Genomic DNA, 23,283 nt, shown 5'->3' with positions numbered 1-23,283 from the left:
GTTAGTACCTGCACTAGAATGTTCAATGATTCCTAATTCATTCATTTTTACTGGGAAAGCCTCCTAAGGTCAACATGATTAACACACTACACTAGTCTGTACACATTCATTCAGATTCTGTAAATTATTTATGGAGTCTTTCAAATGATTTATGATCTCTCATATTTGAATCTCGCAAAATCTACATATATAAGAGTTCTGAATTATTATTATATGCTATGTCTTATAAAAGACTGTGTGTTACAAATGCATATTATAGAACTTCCAGGGCCTCTTGTGAGTCATAAGGTTCCACTGACTTGGAAAATTACAATAAGGAAGAGCTAAGCAACTAACAGACCAAGACGCAGTTAACTTTTTCTTGTTTTAGGCTTGATGTCTTCAATGTTGCTAATATTTTTCAGGGACTGAGTAGTTGCTACTAGAGATGCCCAGTCTATAAGTATACTTCCACTACTTTTCTTTATTTGATTTGAGGTATTCATGTGCTGCCTTACTAAGATGACTTCTTATCATACCAATAGACAAATTGTTCAGGTTACCTTAGATATGTGTAAATGTTCCTCCAGTCAAAAATTAAGTAATTGTTAACGTAAGCATGGGTGTGAAATGTTAAGAGGCAGGCATGATTCTACCAAAGCCACTTATCTGCCTACCTCAGCATATGGAGTCTCAAAAACAGCCAAGTACCTGATTTGTTTTTAAATTCCATCATTCATGGCATCTAAAAAACACATTTCTAACAAAGTGAGAGAATAATATGTCAGAGCATAACTGACATGCAAGGAAATACTCATTTTTCTTGGTATCTTTCAAGCTATCATGCTGCGCATCGGCTGCTTTGATAACATGACATTCTTTGCAACTCCCATCTGTGATCGTCAGCTCTTTCCCTTGGCTTCTTTTTGAGAAGAATTGCCCCTTTGGTGGCTATAAACGTTTTGCTTTTGTAACAGTGAATTATGCTCTCCAGGCAGAAATTGGAATCATTTCATAACATTTCCATAGAGGTTCGTAATAGCATCCTATTAAAGTAGACATCAGCTATTTTGTACTTCTGCTCCTGCCCATTACTCTGTCCTTAGTGTATGTGCAATTTCTTGGTGAAATCACTAGCTTGCAGTATCACCATATTTCAAAAGTATCCTCTATGTTAGGATGCTCCAAAAGTAATGCCTCCTATTCATTTATATAGAAACAACAGCGGTTATTTATAAAAAGCACCAAAACACTATTAGATAGAACAAATTCTCAGCTACAAACACTGTTCTTCTACAGTTGCCACCACTAGCTATGCATTTTTGCCAGTGGTGAACAAGAGCCTGCATGCCATGCTCATAAAAATGTGTTTGGCCATCTAGAATGTGGCTTGTCTTTCATATCACTGTCACCACTGCTGAAACACACCACCCACCGCCTCACTGTGCACACATCCACTGTTTGGTCTCTACAAATGTTCAGCAAGTCTCAGTGAAAGTCAGTGGGTGCCATTTTTTATGGCTGGAGGAGTTCAATTCCATGTTTGGTTTGTACACACTTCCATGTCAGACACTATGTTGGGTGTCTGCCCCTCTGCTGTCGTCTGACACGTGGCAGTAAAATATAACAGAGTATTGGTGGGAAGGTTCAACCTCTACTGCCGTACCACCAACATCTGCCTATGAGGCCATGGACCAACATAATAAAATAGGAGGCGTTACTTTCAGAGCAGCCCTCGTACTAACAACATGATACTTATTTAGGGGTGCTGAAGCAGCATATGAGCATAAATGTCAATGTTAATCCCTTGGCATGGTGCGTCAGACAACTGTTGGTACATTTGAGCCACATTTAACTACTCCTGCAGGTGTTTGCTGAAAAAAAAAATTAGGCTTTCTCACGTGATCTCCCATCCCCACACTCTGAGCACTGATGATGAAATGTGAAGAAGTCTAAAGGGGATTATCTGCTTGGCATGTACCAAAGGAATCATTCTAGAATGGTTTTAAAGCAATATGGAAATTAGTGGCAAACCTTCGTGTGCACTTTGTTTCTTTTATATTCACCCTGCACCATACAATAGCGGGCAGTATGCTTCTGTCTTACATTTGCTGTATGACTTTCAGCCTCTTTGGTGTTTTTAGTTTGTGTTGCATTATTATTATTAACACTGTTTACCTGCTTAATGTTTTGGCTTTACTGCTGCCTTTTGTGAAGACTGATCTGTTTCTGTTCAGGTCATCAGTGTGTGAGCCATTGGTGTGTGAGCTAAAAGAGGGATGTAGATACGGGCTTATAAATGCAAATTTTGCCCATTGTTACATTCAGAACAGTCAAATCGATTGCCAGATGTCTTCATCCTGCCTTGCAGTAAGTTTGTAAGTGATTAGAAGGCTTGAAGAATGTTGGTTTCACAGGTGTTTCCATTCTTGTACATCCTTGTGGAGAGCTGTGTGTTGTCACCAGCACTGCTAAGGGACTGGAAGCCTGATGGGCACAGTAGTCCAGTGGGAATTACAACGATCTCTTTAACAATTGTGCCTTGCATGGTTGCCCTCAAATTGCTGTTGAAAAAAAAAAAAAAAAAAAAAAAGAACTTGTGTACAGGAGGAAAAAATACAGGTTTTAAATTTCTCCTTTTTACAGCTGCTGTGTTAAATAGAGCAATTAGGAAGAGTTTTACAGTGTAACAACATTATTTCATTGTGTAACAGAGTTTAATATATCCCAAGTTTAATACAGCTATGTAGAAATATTTGCATAATTCTAGAAATCAAATTGGGCATGTCCTGCACATGTTAATTTTCTCCCTACCCACTCCTCAGCACCAGGATGCTAGAACATGAAGTCTCCTCTTAAAAATTACACTTTTTTTTACCTTTAATATTTTGCTTAAACTCTCCAAAGTGAAGATTTTACATTTCCACTGGGAGATGACAGTGCTATCTACAGGAGATCTAGGGAACATGTCCACCAGACCTATGTTAATTCAACACATTAGCTCCAAAACGGTGCAAGTGCTTATTAGTGCCTGGCAGAACCATCTGTTCTCACCACAGAAAGAGGCAGCTCTGGCCAGTGGCTCACTCATGCCACCTTGTCCTGGGGCCTGTGACAGCCCGGAGAGCAGCTGTGGGGATAGAAGGCTCACATAACCCAGGCCACCTCTGCTACCTCAGCCTGCTCCTGAGGCCCACATTGGGGACTGCTTCGTTTCAGATGTACCCAAGGGATTGTACATACTCCAAACAAAGTGGCAGGTCGCAAAGACCATCAGACACAGTCCTGAGCTAGCCAGCAACCCCTTCCAGCCAGCTGGGGGAAATTGAGAAAGCTGGAGCTAGTACTGTATCTTGCTGGCACCACAGTCCTTCATGGGCTTCCCACCCACCAATGCAGGCAGCTTGGTGGCTGGAGATAAAATGGCTGGAAAATGCAGTAAATTCTGTATTTGTGGAAGCAGAGAAGTCGCTGGAGGTATTCACGCTGCCTGTGCAGCCATCTGGGATAGCTGTGTAGGTTAGGAATGCAAGCTGTGATCAGTCAGAAGGGAGAGGTGCATGCCTCTGGAAGGCTCAGAAAGCACAAGGAACTCATCTCTTCCAGGTGACACAGAGGGGCCATCCTCCTACCTTCAGCACCTGCACTGGATAGCTCAGCTAGATCCTGGGCACCTCCTGCTTCCCCTTTCAGCCTTTCAGCAAATTGGAGAACAGATTCCTATATCCCTTTCTTTCCACTTACAGACTTTTCCACTCCCTCAGAGAACACTATCTCCCCTGACATTTTCAGCAGCTTCACCTCTTAATTTTCCTTGCCCGTTCCCAATTAGTTTTTGTCTGTCTACTTTCACCCTCAGTTTCTGTTCCCGTGGTTTTTGGCCTTTCCACTCCTGTACTGCTGCACTCCTGTACTGCTGCACTGCCACATACAACCTGGAAACATGCAAGTGTGGGTCCTGTACATTTCTACCTGCCTTGCTGTGAGAGCCCAGTGTACAGAGAGAGCACTGCCTCCCTGCTGGCCTGGGCGAGGCAGGAGACTGGACTGGGATTTTTCTATGTGCGAGCTGCTGCCAGTATCCCCTGTTGTTCATACTTGTAGCTCAGACAAACACACACTTATATGGGAATTTGGAAAACTTAATTCCAGTAATTCATGGTGAAACATCCAGTCCAATTAATTTTTTCTTGTTATTCTTTTACGTCCTGTGGCAATTAATTTTACAGGTTAATTGCGTGTTTTGTTGTTTTTTATCAGATATAAATTGTCTTTTGATCTCATTTTTATAAGGAAGGGTAAATAGGAGGCATCCACCAGGCCTTCTTGTCTTTTGCTAGTTTGCATACCTTTATCTGCCATCTCATACTTATCTTCTGACTAACTGCTCCTGAATTATTTAGTCCTTTCTCACTGCACGTCTTGCCATGCCTGCAGTTATTTTGTGTTTTTCCTGCTTGTAACTTTGCCCGTCTTTCACAGTCTGACTTAATGAGCATGGTTATTTATCAGGCGTGTCTCACCATCCATCCTGCTGTATTTCCCTCCAGAAGTCTTCACTGTTTTTTCCTCCACAGCAGCAGCCCTTTTCAGGAAGGTCTGCTACCGTGCAGGGGAAAGCCGCACACGTAGTAGAGTGGCCAGCCAACGCTGCTTTCCCAGTGTTTGTAGGGCATAATTTCTCTGGCATGAAGCAGTTACTGGGCAGAGCAAGTGAGGATTTATGGAAAGGAGCTGCATGTGTTGCTCGTAGTTTGTGTCCTTGGTTGGACACAAACTGAGCTGGTGAACAGTGCCAAAGATAGGATTTTAAATGTCTTTCTGTCGGCCTGTCTTAAAGCCAAATAAAGCTCAGGCTGAATCATTAGTGCTTTCTTCCTTCTGGCAGATGCATATCAATAACTTTAGGATCAATTATTGGAGAAGGCTAGTAAAGTATAAATCCATGAAAGGCTGGTAATTGAAGTTAATCTTAGCTTGCAGGAGGCCCTTGGTTTTTTAAGATTTATTGAGCCAGCTGTTAATAATATAAAGATGTTTGCTGAGGACTTATTCAGTCCACAGAAAGAGCATGTACTCAGCAGTGCTATGAACCTTAACTGCTAACTCTACAAAGGAGTAATGTGGGAACATTTGATGTCATTATTCCTATCCAGACTGAATCAAAAATTGTAACCATAACTACAATTTAAATTTCAGTATTTAGAGTCATAGAATCATAGAATGGGCTGGGTTGAAAAGGACCACAATGATCATCGAGTTTCAAACCCCCTGCTGTGTGCAGGGTCACCAACCACTAGAGCAGGCTGCCCAGAGCTGCATCCAGCCTGGCCTTGGATGCCTCCAGGGATGGGGCATCCACAACCTCCTTGGGCAACCTGTTCCAGTGCGTCACCACCCTCTGTGTGATAAAATTCCTCCTAATATCCAACCTAAACCTCTCCTGTCTTAGTTTATAACCATTCCCCCTTGTCCTGTCACTGTCCACCCTCGTAATCAGTCTTTCCTCCTCCTGTTTATACTCTCCCTTCAAGTACTAGAAGGCCACAGTGAGGTGTCCCCAGAGCCTTTCTTCTCCAAGCTAAAAAAGTCCAGTTCCTTCAACCTTTCTTTATAGGAGAGGTTCTCCAGCCCTCTGATGATCTTAGTGGCTCTCCTCTGGACCCATTGTTGAGCTACTGTGATTCTTAGCCCACTGAGAAGTATTTTGGCTCTCTGTAACAGAAGGTAAAATGATACTGTTTTTATACATTTGTCATAAGGACTTGAAAATGTGCTACTTTTACACAGCAGCAATAAACATGTACTACTAGCTCATGGGCATCCTAATGAGTAATATCACTTGATCCATTCTTGAGAATGAAGTTAGTTTACCTCAATTAAAAATGACAAAAATCTGACCCATCTTCCTCATTCTGGATCATTATAAAGGAATATTTTGTATTTCTGTCAAATAATAATCACACCCAATGCTGACTTTTAGAAAATATACCTTGTTTTTGTATTTCGGAAATTGTACAGATGCCAAATTTCTTGTATTTGGTTAGCTTTGCTAAGGACTTGGACTTGTTGGCAATTTCATTTCCTTTTGTTTGGGAGCAACATATGACTACATTGTATGGTAAAGGGTTTTACTCAAGGTGTAGCAAAGATAGATTGAGATGCCTGTGAAGAAAGGGATTCACTGGTGCTGCTTGGGGTATTCATATATAGGGAAAACATGGGATAGTCTCCTCCCTGGTATAGCGAGATTATATATTTCCTGTGGTTAAAGCAAGAATTCTTAAGATAATCATTTTTATTTCGGATGGTATGAAGAAATACTCCAACTGCTGAACCAGCTTTCAAACAGATGAGCAAATGGTTAGCAGCAGTTCTATAGCACAGTTATTTTATGTTCCCCCATGTCCACTTCCCACCATATTTTCTGTTGCTTGCATATGGAAGCCTGGGCCACAACCTGAAATCATAGAATCATCATACATAGAGTATCCTGAGTTGGAAGTGACCCACAGGGATCAAGTCCAACTCCTGGCTCCACGCTGCACCTGAGATTGTTAAGAGTGCTTATTTTCCATGGCACTGAAAATACGTGAAATGTTACTTATTTTGTGTTATACTGTTACACTTCATTTATATTGTTTCGTTATTATATAGATTTTATACACCATATAAATAACACCATGTGTTATTTCATATGCATGTTGTAAATTTTAATGTAATTTATCATAAGTAATATCAGTTCCTACTGTTTTCTTTCAGCCAGAAAATATAAGGTTACGTATTGGTGAGCTGCTTGTCTAAACAGACACACTTCAGCTCTGTAAAATTAACTTGTATCCCAAAGAAATGTCCATATTTCCAGGAAGCCGCTTTCATTTCACATTAAAATAATTTGCTTGCTCATATGATTTCAGTACATTGCAAATGAAAAATAGAGATGGAAAGAAAGGTTCAAGACAATTTGTCTCTTCTGATCTTGTCTCTGGAGTAAGGCTCAGCTGATGAGTAAGAAAGCCTGAGTTTCTACGCACACATCAGCTTTAGTGCACTCCTTAGAATTGAAGCCAGTGACTAATGTAGACATTGTTGGAAGAAAAAAAAAAATCAATAGAGTAAAAGTTGTAACTTCTGCTTTTCTTAAATTCCACTTCAGTACCTAGAGAGTATTACACATTTGTCTAACTTCTTAATTTTCTGTGTGCGATTGCCATGCAGTCCTGTCTTCCTGTTTTTCTACAGCAATAAAAGTCAATTTTCACACTCATCTGTGTTTATCTCCGAAAAGGATCTTGGTACGCAAACCTATTTCACTTTCTTGCTTCTAAAAATACCAAGTAGTTTCACATCTTGAAAAACAATTACAACAGGAAGCAAAATCACCAACATGTTTTGCCAGCAAGGACAATTAAGACAGTTTCCATCCAGAGAGTGTCATATATTTGAAAACCCAAAGACCTTTTGGCTGGAGTGACAACAACATCTGCAAAAATCAAACAGCGTCATCTATCCCAAGAATTTCCTGAAGATATCCTGCCAATTACTTTTACTAGTAGGTGACGATTAATCATAACCTGTCTGGCATCCAAGCAGAGAGATCTGATCTCTGACCAGAAAAGAAAAGCCTATATTCAGACACTGCTGTAAGCAAATTTTGTCAGGACTCAAGATACTAAGCACCATTGTTTTTAGCGTATGCAAAACTCAAGAGTATCTTGTATTGCTTGGGTTTTTGTTGTTGTTAATGATGATTGTTAAGCTTATATATGTACATATATATATATAATTTGGGGTTGTTTTTGTTTGTTTGTTTTTGTTTTTTGCAAAGCTGAGGTCTTGTTTCTGCAAATCTACTCAGGTTTTCATGGAAAGTGCAGAACGCAGTTTCCTGCTGCTCCCAAATTACTCTAGAGATGTTCAGGCGATATCATTCAATGGATGACATCAAAATGATTTTTTATAGGCTTAAAAACAACATCATATCACTTTTCAGAGGGTGAATTCAGGTAACCTAAAAAGACTGTATGTCTCCAGAATAGTGTCCAAAAATCCAGTTTGCAGATTTTGACAGTCTTATACGAAATGAACTGGACTTTATCAATAAATACTGCTGCTTCTTCCAATGAGACAATTAAAAAAATACGATAACATCCATCATCTCTCTTATTACGATCTCGATTGTCTCTCTATTTGGAGATTTAATTCCAGATTCAATCCTAAAATTGTTTTTCAAAAAAGATTTTGCAGGTTTTTAAAACAAAAATATTGAAAATTCTTGACTTCTGAGGTTAATGTTTAGACGAGGTCACTGAAAGTTCAACACATATTAGGCCAGATTTTGTTGCTTTAACTATGTGAAATATCCCTCTGATTTTGTAGCAATGGGACTATTCACCGAGCAAAGGAACTGCCACCTGGCAAAAACATTACAGTTTGCCTCTTTACAAATTAACTATTGCATCATGCTCTAATGCTGGATTTTATTCTTTGCCTCCTTGAACCAGTAGAGGGAAGTGGTTAATCCCTTGTTTGAAGCTAAAAGCATTTTTGTAGCCGGTTGAGATGACCTTTTCCATTCTGTGACCTTTCTCAACAAGTGCTCAATGAATAATGATACAATTATTTTCCTCTCTGAATGCTCCTCTGTTTGGGTATTCAGAAGCCTGCCTTAAACTCTATGAATGTCTTCCTTTATTTTTTATGCAAACCTACAGGAGCATAAGGTACACCCAGACTGGATATGTTACTGGCTTTGAAAAAGTCTGCTGTTCCTGTAGATGAGTTTGTATAAATTTAAGAATCTGAAAAAGAAAAAAAAAGAAAGAAACCTTATTTTCCTGTACTGCTGCAGGTGTTAATCATTAGGCTGTACTTTAACTGCTTTAAACAGCCAGTTGATATCAGTATAGGATAGAGCCATTGAAAATAATTTTGTTATATTTCTGTAGCATGGCATGCTGGAGTATGGTGCTCCAGAATGTGTGTTGTGTTAATTGTGTGCCATAGTGTCTGATTAAAATTGAAAGTACATTTCTACATTGGTTAGATGACACTCTCAGGCTCCAGCCAACTAGCCGTGTTGCAGAAAAAGATGAAGGGAGTTCTGACAATAGCAATAAGCATGATAAAGTGCTTGGAAGGACTGGTATATGAGGAAATATCAGGAAAACTGAAATGCTGGTCATTCTCTACCTTCGCATACACCTCTTTGTGACTCAGAATATAAAATTGTTAATTATTTCTATGTGGGTGTTGTAGTAAGTCTGGATTCAAACTTATTTTAAACCCCTAACAAGCAGGAATAATTGCTCACTGTGCTGCAGTATGCATATATGAGTGTAACCTGTACTGTTGTCACCATATGGAGTTGACTTCAAAGCATGCTTGACACTCTTAGTAGATTATAGAGCTCAGCAGCTACATCACAGGATTAAATTGCTTTGTTTTCATGAGGAACTTTGAAATTAGGGTAGTTAATTGTCCTGAGAACTATTCATGAGAAATGATCGCTACAAGAGACCTCTTCAAATCATAAATAGTAACTCTCAACCAAGAAAGTAAACCTTAGAAGGACATCCTAAGCATAGCCTAAATATTGTTACACAGTTGCCAGTGAATTTTCTCTGTGTGTTTCAGCTGAAGGCTAGATAAACCACACATTTCAGGTATTGTACTTGGTCCTGCACTTCTGGAGGCAGATACGTCCTACTCTCGTCCTAGGTCAGTGCATCTCTGTTCTGTAGTGGGAACAGACATGGTAATTGACAATCATTACAGTTTCTGTATGTTCTTAACTAGTGCAAACTCATGGCATTTTCTGTGAATTTATAGCAAATACTATTTTGGAGATACAGTGATGATCCTGAAATGGCTAAATGCTTTTTTCTATCCATTTTCATGAATAGAAAATTCATTTTTTTTCTTTTTTCTACTCTTTTTTCTACTTTGTTCTACTCATTTTCTATTCCGATAAAGACAGTGAAAAAATCTTGCAATGTCCATTTAATCAGTACTGTTTCAAAGTGGTATTTTTATTTAGAAGGAAAGGACATTCCAACCCATCAGTATTTAGTGCAGAAAAAGCTGACACTATCTTTTTATTTACATATGCTTTGAAGAAGATGCAAGAAAAAGAGAGAAATTGTGCACATGCACATTGCTGGCTCACGTTGAATCTTTCATCAACCAACGCTTCCAAACTGTTCTCTTCACGGCTCCTCTCAAGCCATATCAAGGCTTTGGGATGTTTCAGTAAGGTTTCTGTGCTCACCGTTTTATCTGTTCCCATTTTTTGACCGGTGTATAAAAATTTAAAGCATCCAAAAAGCTCATAGTAGGGACGTTGCATTGAAAAACCATGACAAATAAAACAACCCATTATGATTTTTTGTGAGGCTTGTCTTTATAATTAGGACTCTCTCGATCAGACCACTGGAAGTACTTACAGTTTAGAAATGGTAGCTACATGTCCATCAGCAACTGATATGGCCAGAAGTTTCTGGCCATGCTTGAGCAGGGTAAGCTGGCCCAACATAGCCTTCCACTGTGAAGTGAGGAACTCAGATTAGCGCATCCTTCATGAGCTGTTGCTGCGTTTCAGGTTGTTGCATTACTGGGCTTCAGTCACTTGTCTTACATGTCACAATTTTAATGAGACTGGACAATATAAAAATGTAATATGTTATATGCATCATTTTAGGTTCATCAGTTTTCTTTTTTTCTGGGCCCATCGGGTGTTAACATAGTGACTGTCACGTGAAAAAGCTTTTACCAAGTTACTATTAACAAAGCTTCTGTGTAATCACAGAATCAAAGAAATAAGTGTGCTTCAGGAACATCTGTCTGGAATGTTTGGAGCTATACTGCCCATTATTCATTCACATTCCAGCATTTCCCGGTGCTTTAGATCAAGATAGAGTGAATCTTTAGTACCAGTTCAGTTAATTGAAATACTTGTATTTACTTCTATAAAATTAAGATCTTGCTCATAATTCACTTTCTGGCTTTATTTTTTAGTTCCTGATTTTCCAGTTTAGCCTCTAAAAGATAAGAGGAAAATATTGATAGAATTTTCTTAAAGCCTTCTTAAAATACAGAAATACCATGGAGATTTTACCTATAAGCCAGAGGAAATGACACTTGAGCTATGCTGGATAAAAATGTAGTGGGGAAAGAGTCGTGTTCAACTTTTAATTTTTCAGTACAGATATGCTTAGATAAGAAAGCAAATTTGACATATTCAGAAGTGACTTTAAACTGTTGCAACTTTTTGTTTGGACTCTGTTTTCATTCCAGGAGAGGTTTATTCTGATTTATCTTACACCTGTTCCTGGCAAGTTAAACTACACTGAAATAATCTGCTTGCCTACCTCCAAGGAAACAGAGCCAGGGAGGGCTGCCTTTGGAAATGGACTCATTCTTTCCTTCCCAGCCTGAGGAGTTTTTTTTGGAGGAGGAGTGTATTGTGAAGAGGTGAAGAAGATGGGAAAGGTGTGAAAGAAGCACCAGTAGACTGGGAAGGCTCTCTTCCCTCTTCCAACTGTTTTTAAGCAGGTGTCCATGCATTTTCTGCTCACCCGCTCCCTTGCGCCTTCCTCTCCAATTTACCTCTCTTCATCTCTGCTCTCCATCTTGGAAGGTCTATATGAGTTGGTAACTCCATTGGACTAATACTAAAGAGAGGGAGAAACAAGCTGTGCTGTTGTTGGCATCTTCATCTCACATGGTCAGAAGGGATCAGAGACCTTCAGTGGAGCAGAAGGACAGGGTGTTCCCAGCAGATGCTGTGTGGTGCTGGGACAAGTGAATTAGTCTGAATTTTTTGCACTGTTATAACAAAAGCTGCCAGAATTCCTGGTATGGGAAAGAATAAATGAAGAGACAAATCATTTGCTTTTCTAAAAAAAAGTCACGTTGAAAGCAGCTGAGGGAAACCAAAACTCTCCAAAAGCACATAAATCATTTCTGGACCAAAAACATAATTCCCAAAATTTGGATGATATTTTCCAAGTTCTAAGTCTGTTTTTCTGAAGTACACACTGTTTTTTTAATTATTTTTTTTTATTTTTATTTTTTTTATGATATCGGATTTGCTGCTAGCTCCCCCCTCTAATTAGAAATGGCTGCTATATTGCTGCTGTGCTCAGGGCAGTGTGGTTCAAGCCAAGCTAAATGTGACGTTCTTTTAGTAACCAGAGATACTACTTCTTCAACACAGTCCATATTGCTCACAGCTTTTTTGCACACCCTACATGAGCCTCAGATCCAGATAAACACTCCTAAATATAGAAGACTGCTTGTAGGTGGGTATGTATGTGCTGCACATCCGTACTTCCAGTCGGACAAGATCTAGGACTTAGTTCAGTGGGATAAATAGAGGTGTCCTGTGTTACATGATATTCCCTGCTCTCCAGCTACTTCTCCAGAAGGGCACAGGCTTCCCAAGTCTGAGGGCATATCTACTGGACCCAGTGGATGTCTCAGATACCTTAGGGCATCTCAGATGGCACTGGACAAATAAATTCAGGCAGATGAAACAATCCTCTTTTCGTGCCAAACCCTGAGCACAAGTCAGCTGAGCAGTCAGCAGGAGCCTTCCTAAGGATTAGTACACCACGCTTAGTTGACGTGGTTGCCTTGTGCTGCATGGGGTATTTAGGCACCTGATTCACAACTTAAGACTTTAAATGTCTTAACATGGAGATGAATCCTACCACACTTCTTTTTATGGTCCCCATTAGGATTGTTGACATCTTTAACTTTTCCCAATCAACTATCCTGTTTCTGAATTCTTACCCAGACCTGCTGCATCTGGTTACTATGCTCTTGAGCTCTGCACTGTGCAGACACCCCAGGATATATTATCTATTTCTGGCTCTCTAAACTTGTTAGATTTACATCTAGAAGCAAATTCAGTTTTACAGTAGCCGACTATATGGTAGCCAAATATGATCCATCTATGTAGAAGCCAAAGGCACTATAAAATGTCAGAGCAGAAGGCAGGCAGGTCAACCCAGGCTGGTATACTTGTCCAACAGTGACACTAGCCAGTAATGGATGATTAGGGAAGATCACACAAGGAGGACAAGCATGCAGTAATATTTCTCAGCCTCTAGTGCCTGATACTTTGAGACTTCTTGAGCCAGAAGTAGGGTCTAGGTGTTTATTTGACCTGGATTGTTTTCTCCTCTGAGATTATCCAGTTGGTTTTGAACTCATGTAAACCTCTATTGACTTGTGGCGAGGATTTGTGCAATTTTACAGTGCACTCCTTCAACCACAAAAGTGTCTGTACCCTTAGTAGTACGGTAAGATGGCAAGGCCATGTTGGCACAAGGTGAGTGTTATACCTAACACAAAAGAAGTAAAACTCACGTCAGCATGAAGTTCTCATCTGTGGATATGGTTTTAGATTATTCTTGCATATTAGTATAGAAACAGCACAAAATCTTAAGATTTAAACCATGTACTTTGTTTAAAAAAGACTTTAAGCTTTTAAAGAAGGTCAGGAAATTAATGATGAGGTGGTGAAGTAACAGAGTTTGCTCTGTCCTTTTCCACTCTCTGCGTACTAGTATGTCTGCCCCAATCATCGCAAAAGAACATTATTCCTTCTCGCAGTATCCTCGTGCCTTCACTGCTATCTTCTCATCTTCCTTTAAATGCTGTTCTGGCTCAAAGGGCAGTTGGCTGATTAGTTCATGCAGAACAAGCTCGCTCTCACAGTTTGAATCTGTGACCTGAAGAAATAAATCCTAACACTTGCTAAGCTGCAAAAAAGTCTTGCTAGGCTGCCAATTAAAAGAATGTTTCTGAGTGCCCAGCACTGTATTTTTTCCTTTCCGGGAAATGGTACATCAGAGGAGTTGGGTCCAGAAACTATATGCCTGAACAATGTTTGGACTCACAGGAAACCAATAAGTCTGGTTCCACTGGACTCTCACCACTGAGGCAGCTCTATTTTCTTCTTCTTTCTTATTTTTTTTCTTTTCTTTTCTGGCTTTTCAATGGGAAAGTTGCTATGTGAAAGGGGAAAACATTCAAGACCGTCTACTAATTTGTTCAGGTAGTACACCGGTCTTCAGAGTTCAAACATGAGGATCCTTCAAATCTGCTCCTCTTATTCACATGTTTTCAAAAAGACTGCCATCAGTTTTCACCCTAGAGATATCTCAGGGCATACTTTGACTCCAGCCCTAACTTCACATCCCCGTCTCAAACAGGATTCTCTGCTTTGGATTCCCACCCGTAGTCTCTCTTTTGTCCCCAGTCAGCTCATGAACAATACATGTTATTGATTGGTACATGGACATTAATGTTTTCTATAATGTATTTCTTTCAGACATCATTGTTCTCATCGCTTCAATAGCAGTTGTTTCTGCAAAAACTCAGGGTAACATTTTTGCAACATCAGCACTGAGAAGTCTTCGTTTCCTACAGATCCTTCGTATGGTGCGCATGGACCGAAGAGGAGGCACTTGGAAATTATTAGGTTCAGTAGTTTATGCACATAGCAAGGTATGTAATCATAAGTGCTGGTTTTGAGGTCTTCACTGGATTCAGCAAGAATCCAAGGGAATAAATACTAACCAATTTTGAGCAGAATATCAAGAATTTCCTGAAATAGCATGAGTTGTGTAGAGCATTGATACAGTTATGTGAGGCCATATTAAATACTAAAAGGTTTTGGAATATGTTGAAAATGTTGGACTTAATGTGCTACTGTAATTCTGCGTATACTGGTGAAGTTCCTGGAGCATCAAAGGAGTAGATTTGGTCCATTTTTAAAGAAAATTTGCATCAGCAGGGAAGCATTTGACTTTTAACTACTCAAATGCCAAAAAGTATATAGATATTTTCACTGTGTCTTTCTCGAAATGCCATTCTGTTCAATCATTCAAATGGATATTAATCTCTGTTTGTTTTATCTAGGAATTAATCACAGCCTGGTACATAGGATTTTTAGTACTCATCTTTTCATCTTTCCTGGTTTATCTGGTGGAAAAAGATGCAAATAATCAGTTCTCCACATATGCAGATGCTCTCTGGTGGGGCACAGTAAGTACACAAAAATAATACACACTGCTTTGTGAGTATGCTAGAGTGCTTTGGATTTCACCTGCTGTTGATTTTAACTTAATGAGATGTTCAGTGAATTGTTTCCATTGGCAGAAAGCTGGTTCCAGAGTCTCCCTACTCCAGCTATTCATTTGTACATCCATAGTTCATTTTACTCCATCCTGCAGAACAGCTGTTCATGAGTTTCTGCTGCAGATCAGATCACTGAACCTCCAAGAGAAGAAAGCGTTTTATTTTTTAAACAAGATCTTTTCAGTAATACATTTTGCAGTGATGTCCCACAAGGAGCTGCTTTGATCCAAATGAGAGGTATAAGCTGCAGAGCAAGGAGTATCAGGGAAGTGGGAATAAAATTCTTACATCAGCTTTGCAATGAAAGGAAGTGTTTCTTTACTGCCCTTAGAATGAAGTTGTTTCTCCTTCCCTGTGCCTTGTGGACAAAAAGCAAGAATAAATATTCTCATTCTGGCTCAGCAGTGTTTTTTACAGGTGTAAAAGCCCTGATTTAGTTGAGCATTTAAGGTCTTGCTTAACTATCAAATCAACTACTTTGTTGAAATCTGTGGGATGTAAGTACATGCCTGACTGCTTTTCCAAAAGTAGGAGGATTATATGACTGCTTATATTTTTAAATAAACCAGGCTTTAAATGCACAATGAAGTAATGACTACCTGGGTGTCTAAGTAGCTGATTTATTCTTTTGTGGCCCAATGTAAAGTTGTTTTTTTTTTTGTTGTCGTTGTTGTTGGTTGTTTTTTTGTTGTTTTTTTGGTTTTTTTTTTTTTTTTTTGCTAAAATATGCTCTGTAATGAGCTAGACCTCTGTACTATGTGGGAGTTACTTGAACAGGAGCTAGAATCCTTGCCCTAACAAAGCTTATTGCAGAGCTATTGCCAAGCAGTACAAAAATGAGGAGGGCTTTGGTTGTTGTTTTGGGATTTTTTTTTTTTTTGTCCTTCTGATTCAGTGGAGCAAACACCATGAGCTCTGATAGTGTCTGGATAGAGGAGTGATGCCTGTGAGATCATTAATGCTGACATAACCGAGAGCACTCATTAGTTTTCCTGGAATAAGCACGATAGCTGAAACAGAGTCTGCCACCTTTCCTGATCAGAGAGATGCAGAAATGAAGCTTTCTCACCTCAGATCCTCTGCTAAAATGGACTCGGTTTGGATTCAGTGGTATTTGCAGACTCAGAGCTATTCAAAAACCTTTTCCAAAATGCACTGTATCTTTGAGAAGTATTTTTAATAAGTTTCATTTACATTCTGAGCAAAGGTCAGGGTCATTTCCTATTAGTATAACTAGCCTGTGTGTTTGAAATTTGTTCATCCTAGGGGTAATCATTTGTTACACATCTTCCCTGGTGACTGTATTGTTGTACTCATGCACAAAACTGGGGAGGTAGGAAAAGCCAGACCTATTGTTTGTTATTTGCACATCTACAAAAGGACAGAAATATTTTTCCTGAAACTTGTTTAAGAGTGTCAAGGCAAAATCTCTAATAGCATACATGCTTCTATTCTGTATTGCGAATGCACATAAAATTCACATTGGCTAAAGCCATCAAAGCAGGTTTGCCCTCAGTCTCACCATAACTGTTTATTTTGTAAGTTCTCTGACTGTAACTGTAATAATTCATCCCAAGCAGAAGGATGTTCACTTTCTCCAAAAGCTGAGGTCCAGATTTGATTTACAGCTTTCCGACCAATCTGCACAGGCATAACTGTGAAGCATCTGGCTTGGGATGCCAGTGACTATCCCTTTGGATACCCAGTCTCCAATAGTCTGCAAACATCATTTTCCTTTTTTGGTTGGCAGCGAGTCCTGCAGGAGGCCCTCTGTAGGTTGTTTAGGAGGGATGTGGTGGCACATGGGTCTGAGAATGTGTGTTTTCAGACACTCAATTTCCCAGGAAAGAACTCCTATACGTCTGCAAAGCTTTGTGTGACTTAGCACTGGGTAGGCAGAGATTTGGGGCTTACCGCCTGCCTCACCATCTGCCAGCAGGCACTGGCGAGGGGACACAGACCCACAAGGAACGGGAAAGACTCAGCAAACCCAGATGTCATCTCCAACATCCAACCGAGGCTCATGTCAGATCCACATCCTTCCTCCTGAGCACCTCTGACAGCAGGAATATGATCTTCATTTTAGAATTTACTTCCGCACTACCTGCTGACTGCTATTTTTTAAGGAAAAACCCGGCTAAGAAATAATCGTTGTACAAAGTGGTGTTTAAAATATTTTGTGTACTATGAAGCTACAATGTATGACTCATAGGTCAGATAAGTAGTGCAACTGAGAAAATAGGAATCTTTTCTTGACATCAACAGAAAAAACAGCAGATTATAATCAAAAACCTGAAAACAATCTGTATTGTATATTTCTGTACCTTTCCTTCTTTCCCCCGGTGTGTGACATGAATACATTTAAATTTTTAATGTACTTAAGTGCACAACATTACTGAAAATCTATGCTCCCCTTTACCTGTTATCTTTGCCATTTTAGTAATAGTATTTTTGGTATAATATGTAAAACAGTATGTGGGAAATGCGTAACGTGCTTCTTAGTCATGAGTTGTTTTTACTGCCAGAGTAACCCACATGCAGATTTTGAAAAGGTCAGATTGTGTGGCATTCTAGGGGAAATCAATGCTCCGTCTCATTGATTTGTTTATTTGCAAAAGTTGTTCTTACTTAAACCACAGAATATCTACCAAATCCTAGATTGAATTCTATGATGGCAGAAGTAGAAGAAAGAAAAGACTGCATGGAAGTCAGGCACAAATTGTGTTCTTAAATTTCAAGCTTTTAGAGGCACTTATACTCCTCTCCAGGACCAGACCCAGCATGTGGCAATTAGCCCATTCATTAATTCCCATTATTTGAGGGTTGTACCATGCTAAGGTCATTTCATGAATTTCATTTTGAAAGCCCATAACTTTGCACTGAGACAAAAGGCAGGATATGGCATACTAATTTGCATCTGAATACTGCTCTGTAGTTGCAGATTGTACTGTGCAACATGCAGTTTAAGCATCGTGCTAATGTTTTTACTGTGAATACTCCTGTGGTTGGAGTCCCCATGGTGCTGCTCAACACAGCCTTAAGTGTGTACTATATGAAGAGCTCAAGCTCAGAATTTACTAGAAATGTTTTAACAGAAAAAAAACTAAGGAAACTGCATGGGAACAAAAAGCCTGTAAAAAAAAAAAGTAGGTCTTTCAAAATCAAACCTTACATGATTTTCTGAGAAGTGTTAGTGTTAGCTAGAACTGATCATGTTCATAGCAGCATTTGTTTACTTTTACCTGCACACGTAATGCAATTAGGATTTCTGTCTCTCCTACATATCTAACGGAGTTTCTTATAACAAAACATTATTTTCTACTAGTATCCAGTAGTTACAGTTGGATTCAGAATGGCTCTGGCACTCCACAGTGAGCTGTAGGTGAACAAAACAACTTACCATGAATAATACTGTCACAGTTACTAGCTCAAATGAGTCAATATTGATGGTGTTTTTCAAATTTAATGTGATGATAGTCTGAGCAAACTAAATTTTTTTCAGTTAATTGATGTCAGGTAAAGATTCAAAAGGTAAGTACTGCTATCAGAACATAAAATTATGTCAGAAAAAATATTAGGGAAGAGGGAAGCCCTCTGGGTCTGATCTCATCTGATTGAAGGCACCTAGGTTATATAAGCTCGTTCATTATTGTATTGCCTCACTTATTATTAGCGCATTTATTAGTTCTAGCAATGAGATACAACACAACTTCTATCACAGTGTTTTTTGAGACTAGCTGTGTTCCTTGGCTTATCTATCCAATCCTGCATTTTAGGATATGTTGAGTTACCTGCTGAAGAAATCTTCCTTTCCATTATGCAAGTCTGGGTGACCAGATCATGTGAAAACACCTAAACATTTTGTGTTTCAAGCTAGGTGAAATGAATCCTAACCAAAGAAACTAAAATGTTTGGTTTGTTTTCCCCTATTGAAGCTGTGGTGATCAGACAGACAGAGGGCTGTTCAGCAGGTATCCCCACACTTTGGTTTCCCTTTTATTGTTTCTTGATCCTTTTTCATCACATTCCTCTCTCTGCCCCAACCTCCTCCCAGATCAGCAACTCATCCCTATTTGCTTCCATAGGTTTGTTACACCCCTACCCAGATTCTGTTTTATTGATACTGTGATCTAGTTACTCTTGGTCTTGTATGATATTAATGCTGTTGTTACTTAGGTATTGTTGTCCTTGGAAGACTTGAATCCTCTAAAGGTCCCCAGTATTCTCCTCCAGTTATCTTTGAACTTAAGGTCATTTCTCCCTTAACTCCCCATGAGGAGGTTTATTTCTGAACTGGACCATGAGGATATCTGGAAAAATATTTTCTTAGTGGTATGATCAGAGGAATATAAAACAAGATCAAATCCATTTGTTTGGTGTCAAGTAATATGATATAGTATAGTTCTGACACCCGAGTGTCAGTATAAAGACCATCCTGAGATAAAAGAGCCCAAAATGAGCAACAAGCCACGGACATTCATAGACATCTTCATGACCTAAAAAAATGGGAAAAGAGGCTTTAATATGGTTGTATTCCTTTCTTTGGAGAAATCCCGAAGATAAATTCTGTAGGACTGTTCCTGGTTTTATAACTCTGAGATATCAAGCCTCAAAGGTTCAAGTTCATCTTTTGACAGTTTCAGAAGATGGTAGATGACAATAACATTAATATGCAGAGACACTTAGGTCTCTTTTCCTTCTTGTCAGCCCAGGCAGGAAAGATCTCTCTACTTTCCAGCATCCAGCAGAGATAGGGAGCTGGGTAGAAGCCAAGTAACCAGGCTCATTCCAGAGCTGCAAACTGCTTCATGATGATTGGTCTGGAAATGAATATTAGGAACTTTTATTCAAAGGATTCATTTGTTCAAGTGCTTCATTATTCTCTGGGTTTTAATAGCTTCAGACTGTTCTGCACTTGCTGTCTAATGCTAAGAGTTGGGAATACCTTGTTTGCTCAGCAGAATAAATCCAAACCAAGCCCCTCTGCAAGTTCAAGAGCATGGTTACAACAGCTCACTTATTCTGGAAAGAAAGGGAGTTGCATTCTCATCTGCTTTGTTATTATTCAGTCTCAGGAAAGTGCTTCCTTTGCCTGCCTTGTGCAGGGTCTGGTGCTTGTTAGATGTCTCCGTGAGCTGACTCGACTCGCCAAAACAGCCAAAATCAACCACACAAGAATGTGGGTAATTCTGCTTTCCTGGGTTGGAAAGCTGGGAAAAGGGGATGCAGGGCAGAGAGGGCAGGGAAGTGAAGAGGAGCGAGGAGAGCAAGACCTGATAAGTACCCAGGGGTGGAGAGCTGTGTGTCCCTCCAGGCTAGCATTACTACCTTGAGACTTGATAACCACTTGAAATTTCAGCTGCAGCGGTATTTCAGCTCAGGGTCTTTTAGTCACCATGGCTTTCTGAGGGTAAATTACATCCGCAGTTTGTTCCCAACAATGGGAGCAATTAAAGGCACTGTTTACTATCTAAGGAGCCTTAAATAGTTGAAATCTAATTACTTCCAAAAGACTTTCCTTCTTTTGTCCCGTGGTGACCCCTACATTAAATAGAATTGCTTGGCTGTCTTTCATAGGAATGAAGTTTGAGGAAGCTGAAAGCAAAATATTGTCTCTAGAAGGCATTTTCCTGAAGAATTCATTACTGCCAGAATATTTGCTAAGCCTGAACTTGCCCACATTTGGTACACTATGTAAAATAATTCTCTGTGCACATGTTCGCCGTTAATAACAGGCCCTGGAGTCCTTGGCACTCAGCCGGTCGTTGTCTATCTTTGTCCTTTAATAGCGTGTGCTTTTGCCTGAGCACAGTCCCTGCAGTCTTACACTCAGCCTCGGAAATCCTCCACTCAACTGTCCTTCTTCTGACCACTGCGCTGAGCAGTATGTGGGCCTATGGGTCCTGCCAGTCTGGTCCCCGGTTCAGGCCTGGCACACCTCCCAGGCCAGACATAGTCTGGAGGACATTTCTTTAGACTGGGGAAGATCCCAGGCACACATAGGCATGAAGCCAGAACTTTGGCCTTATTTTGCCTTAGCGGTATGCTTTGTAGACCACAACCACATACCAGTATCCCAACAGCCCTTGCTGTACATGTACTCAGCCTGCAGTCAGTGATTTGCACGTGCATCAACCTATGCCGTCCTCTGTTGTGGTGCTAAATGGCAAGGGTGCTGACCTCCACACCACAGCTTTTGAAACATCTGTTTGGAGTGCCTATCACTGCACTGTCCTCATGAAGGAATTAAGCGATGCACTCCTCTTTCTCCTCAACCTCTTCCCACACTGGTCTGAGCTAGCCAGTGCCTAGGGTTGTTGGACAACCTGGAGCTGTGCAGTGTCTTCTATCTTCATGTGAGGAGTCACATAGGTCTATCTGAGCCTGTCAGAGGGAAGGGGAAAGGATAAGGAACTTCCTACAGTTCCTTCCAGCCTTAGATTAGCAGTTTTTTGTGTTTCAGAAGATGACCTAGCCTAAATTGTACTGATGGGCTTGTAGAAAATGCTACAGCTAACCACTCCTGCTATTTGAATATTCTGTCTTTGAACTTCAATTTTCTATTAGTACTACTGTATTTCTCCAATATGTTATCTGTGTAATTTATGTTTGTGTAATTGTGCAAATATGTACAGTCCTGCCGAAAGTAGGTGAAACATCTGTACATCCACTGAAAAGGACACTTTTTTCTGCCCAATTTATATCATTTCCCATCATTTGCTTCAGCTGTGAAATCCCAGACCTTCTGGTCTATTATTTATTTATTGCTTATTGAGGTATTTTTCTCATGGTTATTATTTGTTTGTTTTATTCAGTTATAGGTAGTATTGAGTCTTCATAGAATAATGTATTCATGTTACTTACGTACGTTTCTCTTTTAGAAATACCTGTATATATTTCATGTGTCTTGAGTTATATAGTGGAAAAAACCTCTGAGGGACTTCTGGTAATCTTTGATCATTCTTTTGTTGCTTTTTTTTTTAGATCACATTGACAACCATTGGCTATGGAGACAAAACTCCTCTTACTTGGCTCGGAAGGTTGCTTTCTGCAGGATTTGCTCTACTTGGCATTTCTTTCTTTGCACTACCTGCTGTGAGTATGCTTGAAAAAACTGTAAAACGATCATAGAAACTTCAGTAGCTCGTACTGCTCTTAGGATACAAAAAGCTGAAGAAAACTTTCTAAATGAGGAACAACTGCTTAAGGCTTTTTACTCTGTGACAATATTGGTGAACTGCTAGCACCCAAATAAAAGGTGTGGTGTTGCTGTCATTACGTGAGTTTTGGAGAAGTTTTTTGCTAGGACAAACTGGGATATAACCCTAAATTAGGTAGCACACTGCTGTGTAAGATTGAAATCCCTTTTATTTGTTATGAATTGTGGCTCATATATTACTGCCTTTCCTTGAGAGTTCTTAAAAAATCAGTCAATATGTATTTCTGAGTTAGTTTCTATTAAAAGAAAAGTGAGATAATTTTCATTTTTCTGAGTGTAGTGTGCAACTGTGAAAGACTGGATTTCCTTTCTCTTTTAAATTAATATTAAATAAGCAGGAAATCAGAAGTGACATTTGTATTTTTTTAGTATTCCATATGTAATATATACTCCATCAATATTTTAATACTTGGATTCATTATCTACAGATCATTATAAAATATGTATGTTATAATAATACGTGTGTTTTCAAGAATATAAACAAATCAAGCTTAAAAGTCGGCATTTGCCAACAGCATCAAATCATCTAATGTATTACATTTACTTTTTATTTTATGCAAAGGGAGTATTTCGGTACCTGTGACATTATAATGCGTGATAATTATAATTATATTACACTGCCTGTTTGTGAATCTTTGACATTTAATGACAACTACTGTAATTAATTATCTTTGTTACCTAGTAATCTCCAGCAAGAAAGTTAGTCTTAGCAGGACTGCAAAGAACATGTAAAAGATGAATAACCTTACGTATTAGAGATGCCAGAACTGTTGTTCCTCATGTCATATCTATATACAGAAATTGATTTTCCTCACAAACACTTTTGTGTTGAATCTGTTTGTAAAACATATGTGTGAATCTTTTGTGCATTTCTATTATTTTTTATTTATCCTGGCTAAGAATCAAGTGGAAATGTTCTTTCTTGTAATGCAGGC

At 39.4% G+C, this 23,283-nt stretch overlaps 1 protein-coding gene across 3 annotated transcripts in view; it reads left to right on the top strand.

Moving 5' to 3' along the window:
- KCNQ5 (potassium voltage-gated channel subfamily Q member 5) overlaps nt 1-23,283 on the top strand; it is a 263,525-nt gene that overhangs the window by 199,850 nt on the left and 40,392 nt on the right. For all 3 annotated transcript variants that reach the window (XM_040697580.2, XM_025148953.3, XM_015284764.4), the window contains exons 4-6: nt 14,321-14,496; nt 14,911-15,036; nt 22,114-22,224. In XM_040697580.2, coding sequence (XP_040553514.1) covers nt 14,321-14,496; nt 14,911-15,036; nt 22,114-22,224 — 413 coding nt within the window. The remainder of the gene's footprint in view (nt 1-14,320; nt 14,497-14,910; nt 15,037-22,113; nt 22,225-23,283) is intronic.

This window comes from Gallus gallus, chromosome 3 (assembly GCF_016699485.2).
Source record: "Gallus gallus isolate bGalGal1 chromosome 3, bGalGal1.mat.broiler.GRCg7b, whole genome shotgun sequence".
Lineage (NCBI taxonomy): Eukaryota > Metazoa > Chordata > Aves > Galliformes > Phasianidae > Gallus > Gallus gallus.
This window is presented reverse-complemented; position numbering and strand designations above follow the sequence as displayed.